Source organism: Psammomys obesus, unplaced genomic scaffold (genome assembly GCF_907164565.1).
Source record: "Psammomys obesus unplaced genomic scaffold, mPsaObe1.curated_primary_1811, whole genome shotgun sequence".
In the NCBI taxonomy this organism is placed as follows: domain Eukaryota; kingdom Metazoa; phylum Chordata; class Mammalia; order Rodentia; family Muridae; genus Psammomys; species Psammomys obesus.
Window position 1 is genome coordinate 1,082,665 of NW_026592732.1, and position 12,585 is coordinate 1,095,249.

At 39.6% G+C, this 12,585-nt stretch overlaps 1 protein-coding gene across 1 annotated transcript; it reads left to right on the plus strand.

Moving 5' to 3' along the window:
- The first annotated feature begins 105 nt into the window (after positions 1-105).
- On the plus strand, positions 106-12,378 carry Aasdhppt (aminoadipate-semialdehyde dehydrogenase-phosphopantetheinyl transferase). Its single transcript, XM_055615655.1, has 6 exons — positions 106-343; positions 681-906; positions 5,210-5,331; positions 5,891-6,052; positions 7,066-7,137; positions 10,746-12,378. The coding sequence occupies exons 1-6, from the start codon at positions 161-163 to the stop codon at positions 10,908-10,910; spliced, it is 930 nt and encodes a 309-aa protein (XP_055471630.1). The 5' UTR covers positions 106-160; the 3' UTR covers positions 10,911-12,378.
- Positions 12,379-12,585: the final 207 nt, after the last annotated feature.

Sequence of the window (12,585 nt, forward strand, 5' to 3'; positions counted from 1 at the left end):
GCCCCTACGAGCGATAGGGGCGGGGCTAGGGCGGGGGTGGGGCCGTTGATACGTCACAAGCCGGCGCCCAGCTTCTTGGCGCAGACGCTGGGGCGAAGGGGCGTGGCCACGTCAGCGTCCGCACCGTCGGGCCCGAGGAGTGACTGTCCTGCCGAGGCGCATGGTGTTCCCCGCCAAGAGGTTGTGCGTGGTGCCGTCCATGGAGGGCGTTCGCTGGGCCTTCTCCTGCGGCACCTGGCTGCCAAGCCGAGCCGAGTGGCTGCTGGCGGTGCGGTCGATCCAGCCCGAGGAGAAGGAGCGCATCGGCCAGTTCGTGTTTGCGCGCGACGCCAAGGCCGCCATGGTACTTGAGGCCTGTGGGCTTTGGGGAGGCGGGCCGGGCGGCGGGGGGCTCCGAGTCCGGGCGACCTGCTTCCGCCTGTGTACCCTGGGCGGTGTGCCCACTAGCCCCTCCCCCGTGAAGCTGCCAGTGCAAACCCGTCGCCTAAATTTGGAGGCAGAGCCTACGGGGTAATCGCTTGTTTACTAACGAATGTGTAATATATATGTGTGTGTGTATATGTGTATACATACATACTTTAAAAGTTAAAAGCGTAGAGACGGCAGAGTATCCGTTATAAGCAGTTCATAAGAGATTAGTAGGTATCAGTACGTACCTTACCTTTAATGTGTCTCAACAGGCCGGTCGTCTGATGATAAGGAAATTAGTTGCAGAGAAATTGAATATCCCTTGGGATCATATTCGTCTGCAAAGAACTTCGAAAGGAAAGCCGGTTCTTGCAAAGGACTCGATGAATCCCTACCCCAACTTCAACTTTAACATCTCTCATCAAGGGGACTATGCAGTTCTTGCTGCAGAACCTGAGCTGCAAGTTGGCGTTGATATAATGAAGACTAGTTTTCCAGGTGATGGTACATTTTTATGATTTGTCAGTTAAGTGGTTTATGTCGCAGATCTTAACTATTAGACAGTTGTAGACCAGGAGACATAAATACAAGTGCATGCCATGCTTAATTTAGCTGACAAAGCATTTAACTGAAAAGAATGTGTTTCCTTTAACATTAACCCTTACCTATAGATAGAGTAGATTCTGCAGTACTGCACCTTGTAACCTCCTTAAATTGTGGGCTACATTTTCTCTAGAGGTATGCACATTAAACTTTCTTAGTATTTTTGTTTTCTATTCCTGCTCTAAAATACCCGAGGCTGAATCACAAAGTTCAGGGAAATACTTGAGGACTGGGATAATGAATTATTCATGAAGGTGGTACCCATTTGTCCTTGCAAGGCTGTTGTATTGGCAATTAAATTGGAACATGAATTTTGAAGGTAACAAACCTTACTGAAACACAGCCCCAATAAAAGGACCAGGTATTATAGAAGGCTTATTCTATGCAGAGGAGTCAGGATGACCGGGAGTGACAGTCCCCATGGGTTTATAGCTCTGGGGAAAATTCATATGAGCTTTTCCTGTAACTAGAACTTAGTGAGGAGGTCATTAGACACTTAGGAAGAAGACAACACGATTAGACAGTGTCTGCCTGCCACACCTTTTATAATCAATTTGTGCAGTGCTGACTGTGGTCAACACTGAATAGGAAAGTCATTACTAATTGAAGTTTTTAATGGTGGGAAGGTAGTTGAGCAGATACCAGAGATTCTTTCTCTTGTTAATGCTTTATTAAACCTTTGAGCCCCAGCAATTGTGATTAAAGCCTTTTCCTTCCCTTTTCTAGTTTCATTGGCTCAAAGCTTATTATATGACCAGTAACATAAAGGAAGAGATGCATTCATTTGGGACTAATGTCTTTACCATTCCACTGGTTTTCAAACTGTGACTGGAGGCGTCATCCTTTCATAGTGAAACTGAGAAGTAAACGGCAGTTTGCTTCACTGGCGATTTATTAGCTCAGGATAAGTGAAGTGGTTGATCAAGGAATGGTCCTCAGTCTTGCTGAAAGATGGGAGGTGGAACTTTGGGTAGTAGGGGGTAGTCTGAACTAAGCATCATTAACTCTTGAGACAGCACAGAGGAGTGTCATTAGCCTGACATAGGAGACAATTCTTTTATCCACATTATGTTCATAGAAATGTCGTGTAGGAACATGGTGAGTCATTTTCCTTATTACCTGAGCCATGTCAGCGAAGTACAGCTCCTTTCCCAATAGATTTAGGCTATGGATCTTAGCACAAGTTACCAATAGTGTACATTCCTAATGCTTGAGAATATTGTTTGACTGGTCAAGTTTTCCCCCTCACTTTTACTATTAAAGATGTTTGTGATTTTAGGTGTGAGGAAGGTATAGTTTTATGATTTGTTCAGTTATCAGTATTTACAAAGTAAGCATGCTCAGTATCAAATTGATTTTTAGGTTGGGAAATAGTAAGAATTCTGTTTGCATGGTTTTGTAATTTCATGTTTATGTTTCTGTTATAAAATATCTTGGACAGTAATTGACACAGTAAAAACAATATTTTGAGAGGCAATACTAATTTTAATTAACTCAAGTAAATTTTACACCATTGCTAAGTGTAGTGACACACACTGCTGTATTCCCAGCATTTTGTAGAAACAAGGATGATGAGTTCAAGTCCATCCTGAACTATATTGCAAGGCCTTGTCTGACACCCTCCCCCCAAAATAGACTTTATTATGGAATTGCTTTCCAGGGGAGCTGTTGCATTGTCAGTGTAAATTAAGTGTAGTTGGTGTAAATTAGGCTTGGGTATTGCGAAAGAGGGCAGAGCTTCTTTCTTGTCTCTTCCAACCACCTTACTTCTGCAGTATTGTTACTCATTCCTAACTATTCTCCAGCTAGAGCTGAGTGATCTTTTGAGATATGGACACCAGTTTTTAAAATGAATTCAAACTCTTGAATATAATCCTGCTATCTTGTTCTTTCCTGCTTTCTATTCTCAGGCATCTACCATTTCTCTTTTTTTTGTTTTGTTTTGTTTTGTTTTGTTTTCTTTGAGCATTGTTTCCTGCCCAGCCTGGTCTTTTATTGCCTTCAGTTAGACATTGTTCAACTCTCCCTTCAATAACTCACATATTCTTTATGAAGAATGGATAATTTACTGTCTTGGTTCTAGTTTATGTGTGTTTGTGGTGCTGGTATTATGTGTGGAGGCCAGAGGACAAAATAGCAGATGTCATCCTCAGAAATGCCACCCGCCTCCTTGAAACGGGGTCTTTTAAACACTTGTGGCTCACTGACTAAGCTAGGCTAGGTAACCAGTGTGAGCCGTAGCCTGCACTCCCCCTCCTCCCTGGCACTGGTATTGCCAGGCTGTACAGCCACATTTATGTATGTATGCACCTATGATTTTAATATTTAATGTTAGTAGATTGCAGTAGACATAACTGTATACAAATTATGTTAAGAATTCACCTGTGTGTATGTGCAATAATTATGCTGCTATTTTGAGGGACTAATTTGTTTTCTACTGGGATTTTCTAATAGTTTTTCTTTTCATTTTCTATGTAAACTGGAATGAAGTAGACGGTTTGCCATTGGCATCCCCTGTCCTCCCACACACTGGTGCTGCTGTCCTTTAGTTGAGCATGTATAGCGTCAGCTCTGCTTGCTGTTTATTTTGTGCTTAAACATATAGGAAAGTATACTCACCTGTATTTTTTTTAGCCATAAATAATGAGTTATGTCAATTGGTTTTACATCTATTTTTTTTTCTTTGATGGCTGTATGTTTAGGTAAAAATTAAAGGAGTTCTTATAGGTTATAAGCAGAAAGCTTAAAAAAATCACCAGGCAGAATAACGTTGCAGGTAAAACAGGCTTAAACTTAGTTTTCTTTATTACTCCATTCAAACTAGTTTCTTAAAGTATGAAATATCACATCCAAGTTAAGATGTTCCTCCTCTTGATTTCATATATACTAGTTATGCAAGAACAGTTTATCTTTTTAATTTTGTGGGTGTGGCTGTGTGAATTTGGAGGCCAGAGGTTGTCGTTAGGTTCTTTCTTCTGTGTACCTTCCTTAATGTTTTGTGACATAGTTTGTCATTGAACCTGGATGCTGGTGAGTTAGCTCTGGATATCAGCTTCTCCCTCTCTTGCCCTAACAAGTTCCCCTTCTAGTACTAGGGTTACAGACACTACTAGCAGCGGCTAGACCAACTTTTATGGGTGCTGAGGATCCGAGCACAGATCCCCATGCTTTCTTAGCAAACTAACCATTATCTCCTCAGCCCCTTAACTCTCTTTTAAGGCTTTCTCTAGGAAGTTATCAAGGTAGTAGGTACCCAAAACAGTGAATGAGATCATTTTTATTGGGAGGCTTCCATGAATTCTCAGTAAAGTAAAAATGAGCTTTGATCCATCCTTGGCCACAAATGGTAACACTTCCAAAATCACAGTGAAAATCATTGTTATGATCTCAAGTATATATTTCTGGGTTACGCAAAAAGAACCTGACTCTTGAAGTGGAACAACTGTTGAAGTTCCCAAGAGCTGATCTATAATGTTTCCTTCCCTGACTTCCTACAGGAGAGGTATTTGGCTGCTGCAGGCGTTCCTGCCTCAGCCACCTGAGTGTGCATATAGCATATATTGACTTTGTTGTTTTCAGTAGTAGGAACTTAAAACAGTATACATTATTTAACTACCTTCTGTTACAGGCTGTTATAAAACAGTCCCCCCCCGCGCCCCCCCCCCCCATGTAGCAGGGTCAAAATTTATACCCAAATATGAAATGGAGAATTTGTTGGGAATTTCTGAAAAGTATTTTATCATATATAAGAAATTTTCTTTTAGTTGTTTACATTTTAAAACAAGTTTGACTGCCAAGTATTAAGGATTTTAAGACATCTTTTTAAAACTAGGGGTTTTCTGCCTAATTATTTAATTCACAATTCATAAATTCCTGTTAAACTGCTTCTTTTAGGCTAACCCATGCTTGTCATGGTGACTTACTCTTTAATTTCTAGCTGACTTTCATGTGCTGATATTTTATGTAACAGTATCTCTTTTGTTGTTTTTGTTCATTTACAGTAATAGGAATTTCATCCAGGGCCTTGCACATGCTTAGAAGCCCTCTACCACCTAGCTACATTCCAGCCCTTACTTAGGATTGTTTTCTGAATAAATTAGCTCTCCTTTTTGTGTAATCTTCAATAGTTTCAGTGATACGATAGCTTTTTAATTTTTTTATTTTCCTTTTTTAATTCTGTGTTCTCTTGATTTGACAGGTCGTGGTTCAATTCCAGAATTCTTTCATATTATGAAAAGAAAGTTTACCAACAAGGAATGGGACACAATCAGAAGTTTTAGTGATGAATGGACTCAGCTGGATATGTTTTACCGCCATTGGGTATAATCTCTTTATAATTTCGACAATGATAATCTGTAGTCGCTCCATTGTCTTTACTAGAAATAAGATTGAAAGACATGGTGACATACAGTGCTTGTTATAAATGTGCAATTTCTTGAGAACTTGTTTTTGTTGTTGTTTATCTCTTTTACATTATTGCATTTATTTTGAGAACTTTTAATCTGTAGTATACAATGAGAAGGCGGCTTACTTTTAAAACTAAAGTTTTATTTATCATTCATAATAATAGATTATTTCTTAAGCTCATTCGTACCTTATTTAACAGAAGGTGTCACTTCAGGGTCTTTGTAATGTGGTTGATTCTCTTGGCAGCCTGTTGAGGGTGGCGCTGTTGGGTCACATAGTTTGCAGCTGAGACATCTTAAATGATTTCCGGAACACCGCTGAGATGACTTGTTTTCAATGCTGTTATGATGGAAAGGACAAAACAAAATCTTTACAACCTTAGGGCTGTAAACAGCGCCAGTGTTTCTGTAAATGTTCTGAAAAGTTTTAGTTATCGAATTCTCGAGAAGCAAAATGTCTCTGTCGCTCTTAGGCACTGAAAGAAAGCTTCATAAAAGCCATTGGTGTTGGATTGGGATTTGAAATGCAACGGCTTGAATTTGACATATCTCCATTAAACTTGGATATAGGCCAGGTTTATAAGGAAACACGTTTGTTTTTGGATGGGGAAGAAGAAAAAGAATGGGCCTTTGAGGTAAGAAATTTATTACAGTTATTATAGCTAAGCCTTTCCATATTTATTCATATATGTGAAAATAATTTAGAGTGTTCCTGAAATTTACAAGAAGAATGTCTGTTGTGAGCCTGTATAGGTTCAGAGTACGTAAAAGTCTTCAGTCCTTGCAAGACATGGTGGTGCTTGCCTTCAATTTCAGCATTCAGGATGGGCTCTCTGAACTGGAGGCCAGCCTGCTGTAGATATAGGGAGTGCCAGGCCAGGCAGTGACAATGGCGAGGCCTTGTCTTAAAAAACTACAAAAATTCTTCAATCCAGAAATGAGCAGTATTGTATTAATAAGAGGAGTTGGGACTTGTGTTTTAAAATGTTACTGTTTATCCCAGTTAGGGTTACTATTGCTATGGTGAAACACCATGACCAAAAGCCAGTTGGGGAGAAAAGGGTTTATTTGGCTTTCATCTCCGCATCTTAGTCCATGACAAAAGAAGTCAGGACAGGAACTCAAGCAAGGCTGAAACCTGGAGACAGAAGCTAATACAGAAGCCATGGAGGGATGCTGCTCTCTGGCTTGCTCCCTGTGGCTTGCTCGGCCCCCTTTTAGAACCCAGAACCACTGGCCCAGTGATGGTACTCCCAACAGGCTGGGCCCTCTCACATCTGTTACTAACGAGAATGCGCTGCAGGCTTGTCTGTCTTCTGGAGGTGTTTTCTCAGTTGAGGCGCTTCCTCCATTCTGGTGACTCCAGCTTGTGTTAAGTTGGCAGAGCTAGCCAGTTCACTGTCATAGTAGAGACTAACAAGATGTATACTTTGTTAGCATGAAATGCTTAATCCTGTTTTCACACTATGTGATTCCAGGAGAAGTGAGAGAGTGTGTGCAGCGTTGTGTAGAAAGTCAATGAGATTTAGAAAATGTAAAATATATATATATATTTTTTATATCTATATAAATATATATATATATATATATATGTTGAAATTTATGTTTAGAATCTGAGTTTATTTATCTTTTGTTTTTTTTTTTTTAGGAAAGCAAAATAGATGAACACCATTTTGTTGCAGTGGCTCTTAGGAAACCTGATGGATCTAGACATCAAAATGTAAGATTTTGTTTTTCTAAGACTTTCTAAAAAATAGGAATGAATCAATGCTTTTGGTTTTATTAATGAAAATTGTAGTTTACCTTCTATCAGGTTAGGGTCAGAGGTCATAATGGGTTTTGTTTGTTTTGTGAGCTTACTGTTTACAGGGTTTTTATTAAATATTTTAAGATTATCTGGTATGTCACACACACAGAACTAACAAAAAAAAAACTTCACAAGATCATGTTATCGTCTTCATATTTAGATACCCTTACATGTTACAAAGGAAAATGTTGATGGTACTGTTATATTTCCAGTAGAGATTCATTCTCATCAATATCTTAGTTTTAACACTCGTGTATCTCTAGGTGAGTTAGGGCTGTATTGAATGTACAGGTACCAGGTTGAAGGTTGATGAATACCGGAATTACCTTACAAATTACACTTACTCCTCATCTTGTGAACTGCTCCCAGAGTTTATACGAGGCCATGTGTCATATTGGGACGTAAATTGTCTCACTCGTGTTCTTTCGATCGTGGTCTTCATCTTGTAGCTGTCTTTACTTGTTATTTGGTAAATGAGGGAAACACCAGGTGTGCATATAGTGCCGTTCTGTGTGCACAGTGTGCGTAGTGCATAGTGTACAGAGTGCAGACTCAGGGAGCAGGGCAGGTCTGGGAGTGAGTTATTTATGGACTATGTTAATAAAACGTGATGCCTTTGTTTTTATGAAATGCAAATGGGACATATGTATATGTATGTGTATACACATTCCTCACTACTTCTAGAAAAACAATGTAGGCCACAGACCCTTTCTTTTATAAGTACTGAATTTTTTCATAGATGTCTTAAATATTAGCATGTTAGAATCGATACCTAAAGGGAGGTGGTGTGGTTTGTTTTATTCCTCTTACTCTTAACATCTCAGCCTCATGCTCCCTTGGATACCTTTTTGGGTATGTGTTTACAGTTTTTGTTTTAACAATGGATTGATTTTGAGACTGTTAAGTGCTTACACAGTGTACTTTGAGCGTACCCCTTCATTACCTCTCGATGCAGCTTCCCACTCTGCCCCTCCCAGCTTCGCGTATGTCAGGGTGCTGCTGTTACTGATAAACTCAAGTCCAAGCAGTGCTGCTCATATGGGACATCCACTCTCGTGAGCCGTCTTACTGGCAGCCATATACTCAGAGTAGATTGGCTCCCCCAACCCCCAAGTAAGGGCAGGGTGTCCTCTTAGTACTGTAGGAATTTTAATGTGCTTAATTTTGTGCAACTCTTGTGCAGGTAACCATAGCTACTATGAGTTGATGTGTACAACACTGTCATGTCCCGAAGTCAGTATTCCATAGATGTCCTCATCATGTACTTGTAAAAGTATCTTCTTCAACTGTCTAGTCATCTTGGAGGCCTCCGTCCTGGAAGCTTCTAGCCTCCAAACAATCTTAGTAAGGCCTAGAATGTTGTCAGCCTCTCAGCCTTGCTGCTGAATAAGCTCCCCCTTTCTTGTTCTTTCTGAGCTCTCTGCTGGGTGGTTCAACACGGCTGCTCTGGCCTAAAACTAACTCTAGCAATCTGTTCTACTCTTCTGGCTCCTTCTCTTTCTCTGGCTCGTTCTGTCTTCATCTGCATCTAGTTGCTCTCTCTTTAACCTCTCTGTGAACTCTCCCAGTAAAACTGCCTCTGAAATCCATGAACTTGAGCTGCCATGAACTCAGCTTAACTGCACTGACTCAACTGAACTGCCTACAGAACTGACTAGAACTCAGAGAGCTGCATGCCTCTGTCTTCTGAGTGCCGGGATTAAAGACGTGCCAGCGAGCCTAGACCTAAGCTTTTTGTTACCTGAAACTGTGGGGATCAGGAAACGATCCCCACAGGGGCAGGGTATGAGTGGCGACAGAGCCCACGCAGAATCTGGGGAGTCAGACTCAAAGGTGCAGATCTAACTTTATTGTCCACTGTGACAACCTTTAAATGATTGAAAGGCCAACCAGACCATCCATGCTAGCCTCGAGCACCAGTAACAGTGGTGGACTATAAGGAGATGTGGGGAGCAAGGTCACCTTAGGAGACTTCTGTAAAGAAGGAGGAAGCACTCACCGTCCTAGACTTCACTAGTGTGCTAAGGAGTCCCTCATAGATCAGCGCTCTGTGCAGTGGATCAGGACCTTTTGAGGATGCTTCACTTGCCATTCCCTATGGGCTGCCAAAAGGCTTACCTTGACATTTCCCACATGAAACTTGCTCTATACCAGGCTGGCCTTGAACTCGGAGATGTGCTTGCCTTTGTCTCCTGGGATTAAAGGCATGTTTGTATTCCAGACAGAGTAGCCATGCTGCTGAATTAAAATTCCTTTACAGCACCAGCTCTTAAATTCTTTTTGTCCACTCTTTGTTGATGTTCTCTGGGCCTTGGGGGACAGGAAGTTAATCCAGAAAGAACACTTGCTGTTGTTTATGATATTGTGCACATGAGCAGCGGTCAGTCTCCTGGTTGTTACCATTACAGAAAGCCCCTCCTCTGACCAAAGGTGAGAGCAGCAGAGATCTGTGGGTAGTAACGTAAGAGAAGGCAGTTTGATTGCATGAGAATCTACTACAACAATAGTAGGTTCTTCCCTTAGGGCCCGGTTGTGAGCTGTTGACCAGTTTTTCGGTACAGGCATGAAAGGCCTCATATTCATAGCAGTTGGGTCCCCCTGTAACTGTCGAGCTGCCATTGCACCATCGCTAAATGTGTGTACTTTCAGTACTGCTGCCTCTTGGACTAGAGCCTGCTGCACCAGTGTGTGGTGGGGAGACCAGTTCTAAACTTAACTTTCCACTTGACATATGTGGTAAACTGGTGCAAACAGTGTGGTCCTCCTGAGCCTCATTTCCTGTCCTGAGAAATTGAAGTAACCATATTATAGCATGATCTAGATAGATACCATGGCAATAACTTTGTTAAGATAGTGTGTAAAGCTCAAGTATTGATCAGTGCAAATTGACTAGCCCTTATCTGAAATGCCTTGGATTTCAGATTGTATCAGATTTTGTAATATTAAACACACATACATATACAAAATGATTTTTGGAGTTGGAGCCCAGTGTTAAACATGGGCTTTATTTATAATTTTACACATACCATCTACATCCACCCTGAAGGCAATTCTATACAGCGTTGTTAGCGTGTCTGGTTTGATCAGCTTGTCACAAGAAGTTGGGTACCTTGTCGGTGCTCAGTAATAATCTCCTGCAGAAGTGCCATTCCTGTGTAGTTGCAGCAGATTTATAGCAGGCCCACACTTCAGCAGTGTTTCAGAATTCCTGCTGGGGCACTCTGCTGCTTACTGAAATTACAAATACTTGGATTTGCCTTATGTATGTCTACTGAGTTGGACTTTCTGCATATAGGATCTCATTAAATCTTTTTTTAAAAATATAGGCTATCCATAACTTGAACATATTTATGCTTTACTCTTTTTATTAACAACACTAGTGTAAGAAGTAAAAATGATATTGTAGAAATTGTACTGTGCCTTAATACTAATGAGCAGAAATCATTTCATAACTATAAAATTGATCATATAGTTAATACAGAATATAAAAATATGATAATCTTGTTTGTTTTTTCTTTTAGGTTTCATATCAAGATGATTCTAAGCCATCCCAGAGGCAATTTACCATTCTTAACTTCAATGATTTAATAGCATCTGCTGTTCCTATGACACCTGAGGATCCTTCATTTTGGGACTGTTTTTGTTTCACAGAAGAAATTCTAATACGAAATGGTACAAAGTCATGATAGGATTCCCCAAGTAAGGAAAAGAAATGGAAAGGGTGATCTTCTGTATTCACCAGTATAAATTGCCTGATGTGATCAAATTTTATTTAACAAAACATTTTTAAAGACCCAAATGCTTTTTAAGAGCAGATTTACAGTTCAGTGGCTCTTTTGAATGTTTACTTCTTCCTGTCCAAAATTGTGATTAATAAAAAGGATGACAGAATCTTCCAGTGATAAATACGCATTTTAGAGAGAAAAAATAAAGTGTAAACATGCTGAAGGAAATATTTTCACCTTGTTTTTCAGAGGACTACTCTAAAACTTGGGTTAACCTTCCAGAAACTTTTGTTGCAAACGAATCCGTAATAACTTTTAAAAAATGCAAAGATATGTTTTGTAGTTTTAGGAAAATACATCTGCTTTTCATCACTGTTTCTGTATAGACTTAGTGGTTCTAAGATCCTGTCACATGATATGAATATAAAGCCAAGCAGCTTTCTGTTGTCAGCATTACTTTACCTTGACTGCAGTAACACAGGCTGGTAGCGGGACTTCCAGGTTTATGTCTTCATAAACTTGTGACATTTGTTTTATCAGTGATAAAAATAAGTCCCCAAAGGTTCCATCACCACTATCAAAAGTAAACTACTGGAAAGGAAAAGCTAAGCCCAGCTTGGGAGAAGAAAATGTGCCATCATATCCTCACTTCCATGTTGGGGGTTTTAACTGTATCATTACTGTAAGCAGTGCTACAGTGAAAATTCTGTGCCACTGAGAGACATGCTTGTGTCCTACAGACTAGAAGTAGAACAGTAGAATGACTGTTGAGAGGGTTTTAAAAAACAGGTGTGCTATGTATTACTGTATTCCTGAAAAGCTGCAGTTTATACTTGTAGTCATGTGTGAGCGCCACTGTGTGACTGATCACCTGTAGCTGTTCCTTGCTTGTGTTATCTGAAGATCGGCTTGCTTGCTTGTTTGTTTTTCCCTGTATCGGTCTGTACAACCAAAAGGTGATTTCAGATTTTAAACTTGTATTTCTTTCCTTACAAATGAGGTTGATAGGACATTATTGGTTATTTTTTTATTTCCTTCGTATGAGTCTTTTGTTCATCATTTGTTTTTATTGACTAAATAGACTTAAATTGGGAACAAAATATATTAAGATACCAAGACCGTCATACCGATGAGGGAATCTATTATATGGCTGTGGCACATGTCTTCAGGAGGTAGCCTCGTTACTGTTACATAGCAAGGAGAATGATGTCGTTTCATTACAATAAAAATTGTGTATAAGTTGTGTAAAATTACTCCATAATAGTGTTTTTTAATTTTGTTGACCATGCTTAATTATACACAGCATAAAAAATCTTGTAGCATTTCTAATAGATGAAGTATTGTTATCCCCTGCATAAATATAATACTAAAATGAAAAAAATCATTTGTCTTTTCATTATAATAAAACAATGACAATTATGGAATTTTAGGGGCTTGACTGTATTCCAGAATTTTTTTTCTATTTTTAAATTAAGTTACGTATTACATAGTTTAAAAAGTCAAATTTTGAATTTTCTACTATTTTGAGTTTTTCTACCTCTTCCTGTTCCTACAACTAGCAATTTTAACTCTTAGCTGCCATGCTTTGTTCTTTTATTACTGAAAATAAGGTTTATATTGCTTTTACTTGGTTTTT

Bases quoted from the DNA above. Each gene is read 5' to 3' on its own strand.
- Aasdhppt (XM_055615655.1), top strand. From the start codon at position 161: ATGGTGTTCCCCGCCAAGAGGTTGTGCGTGGTGCCGTCCATGGAGGGC. The intron at 344-680 runs GTACTTGAGGCC...GTGTCTCAACAG, and splicing joins GCGACGCCAAGGCCGCCATG to GCCGGTCGTCTGATGATAAG. The intron at 5,332-5,890 runs GTATAATCTCTT...TGTCGCTCTTAG, and splicing joins ATATGTTTTACCGCCATTGG to GCACTGAAAGAAAGCTTCAT.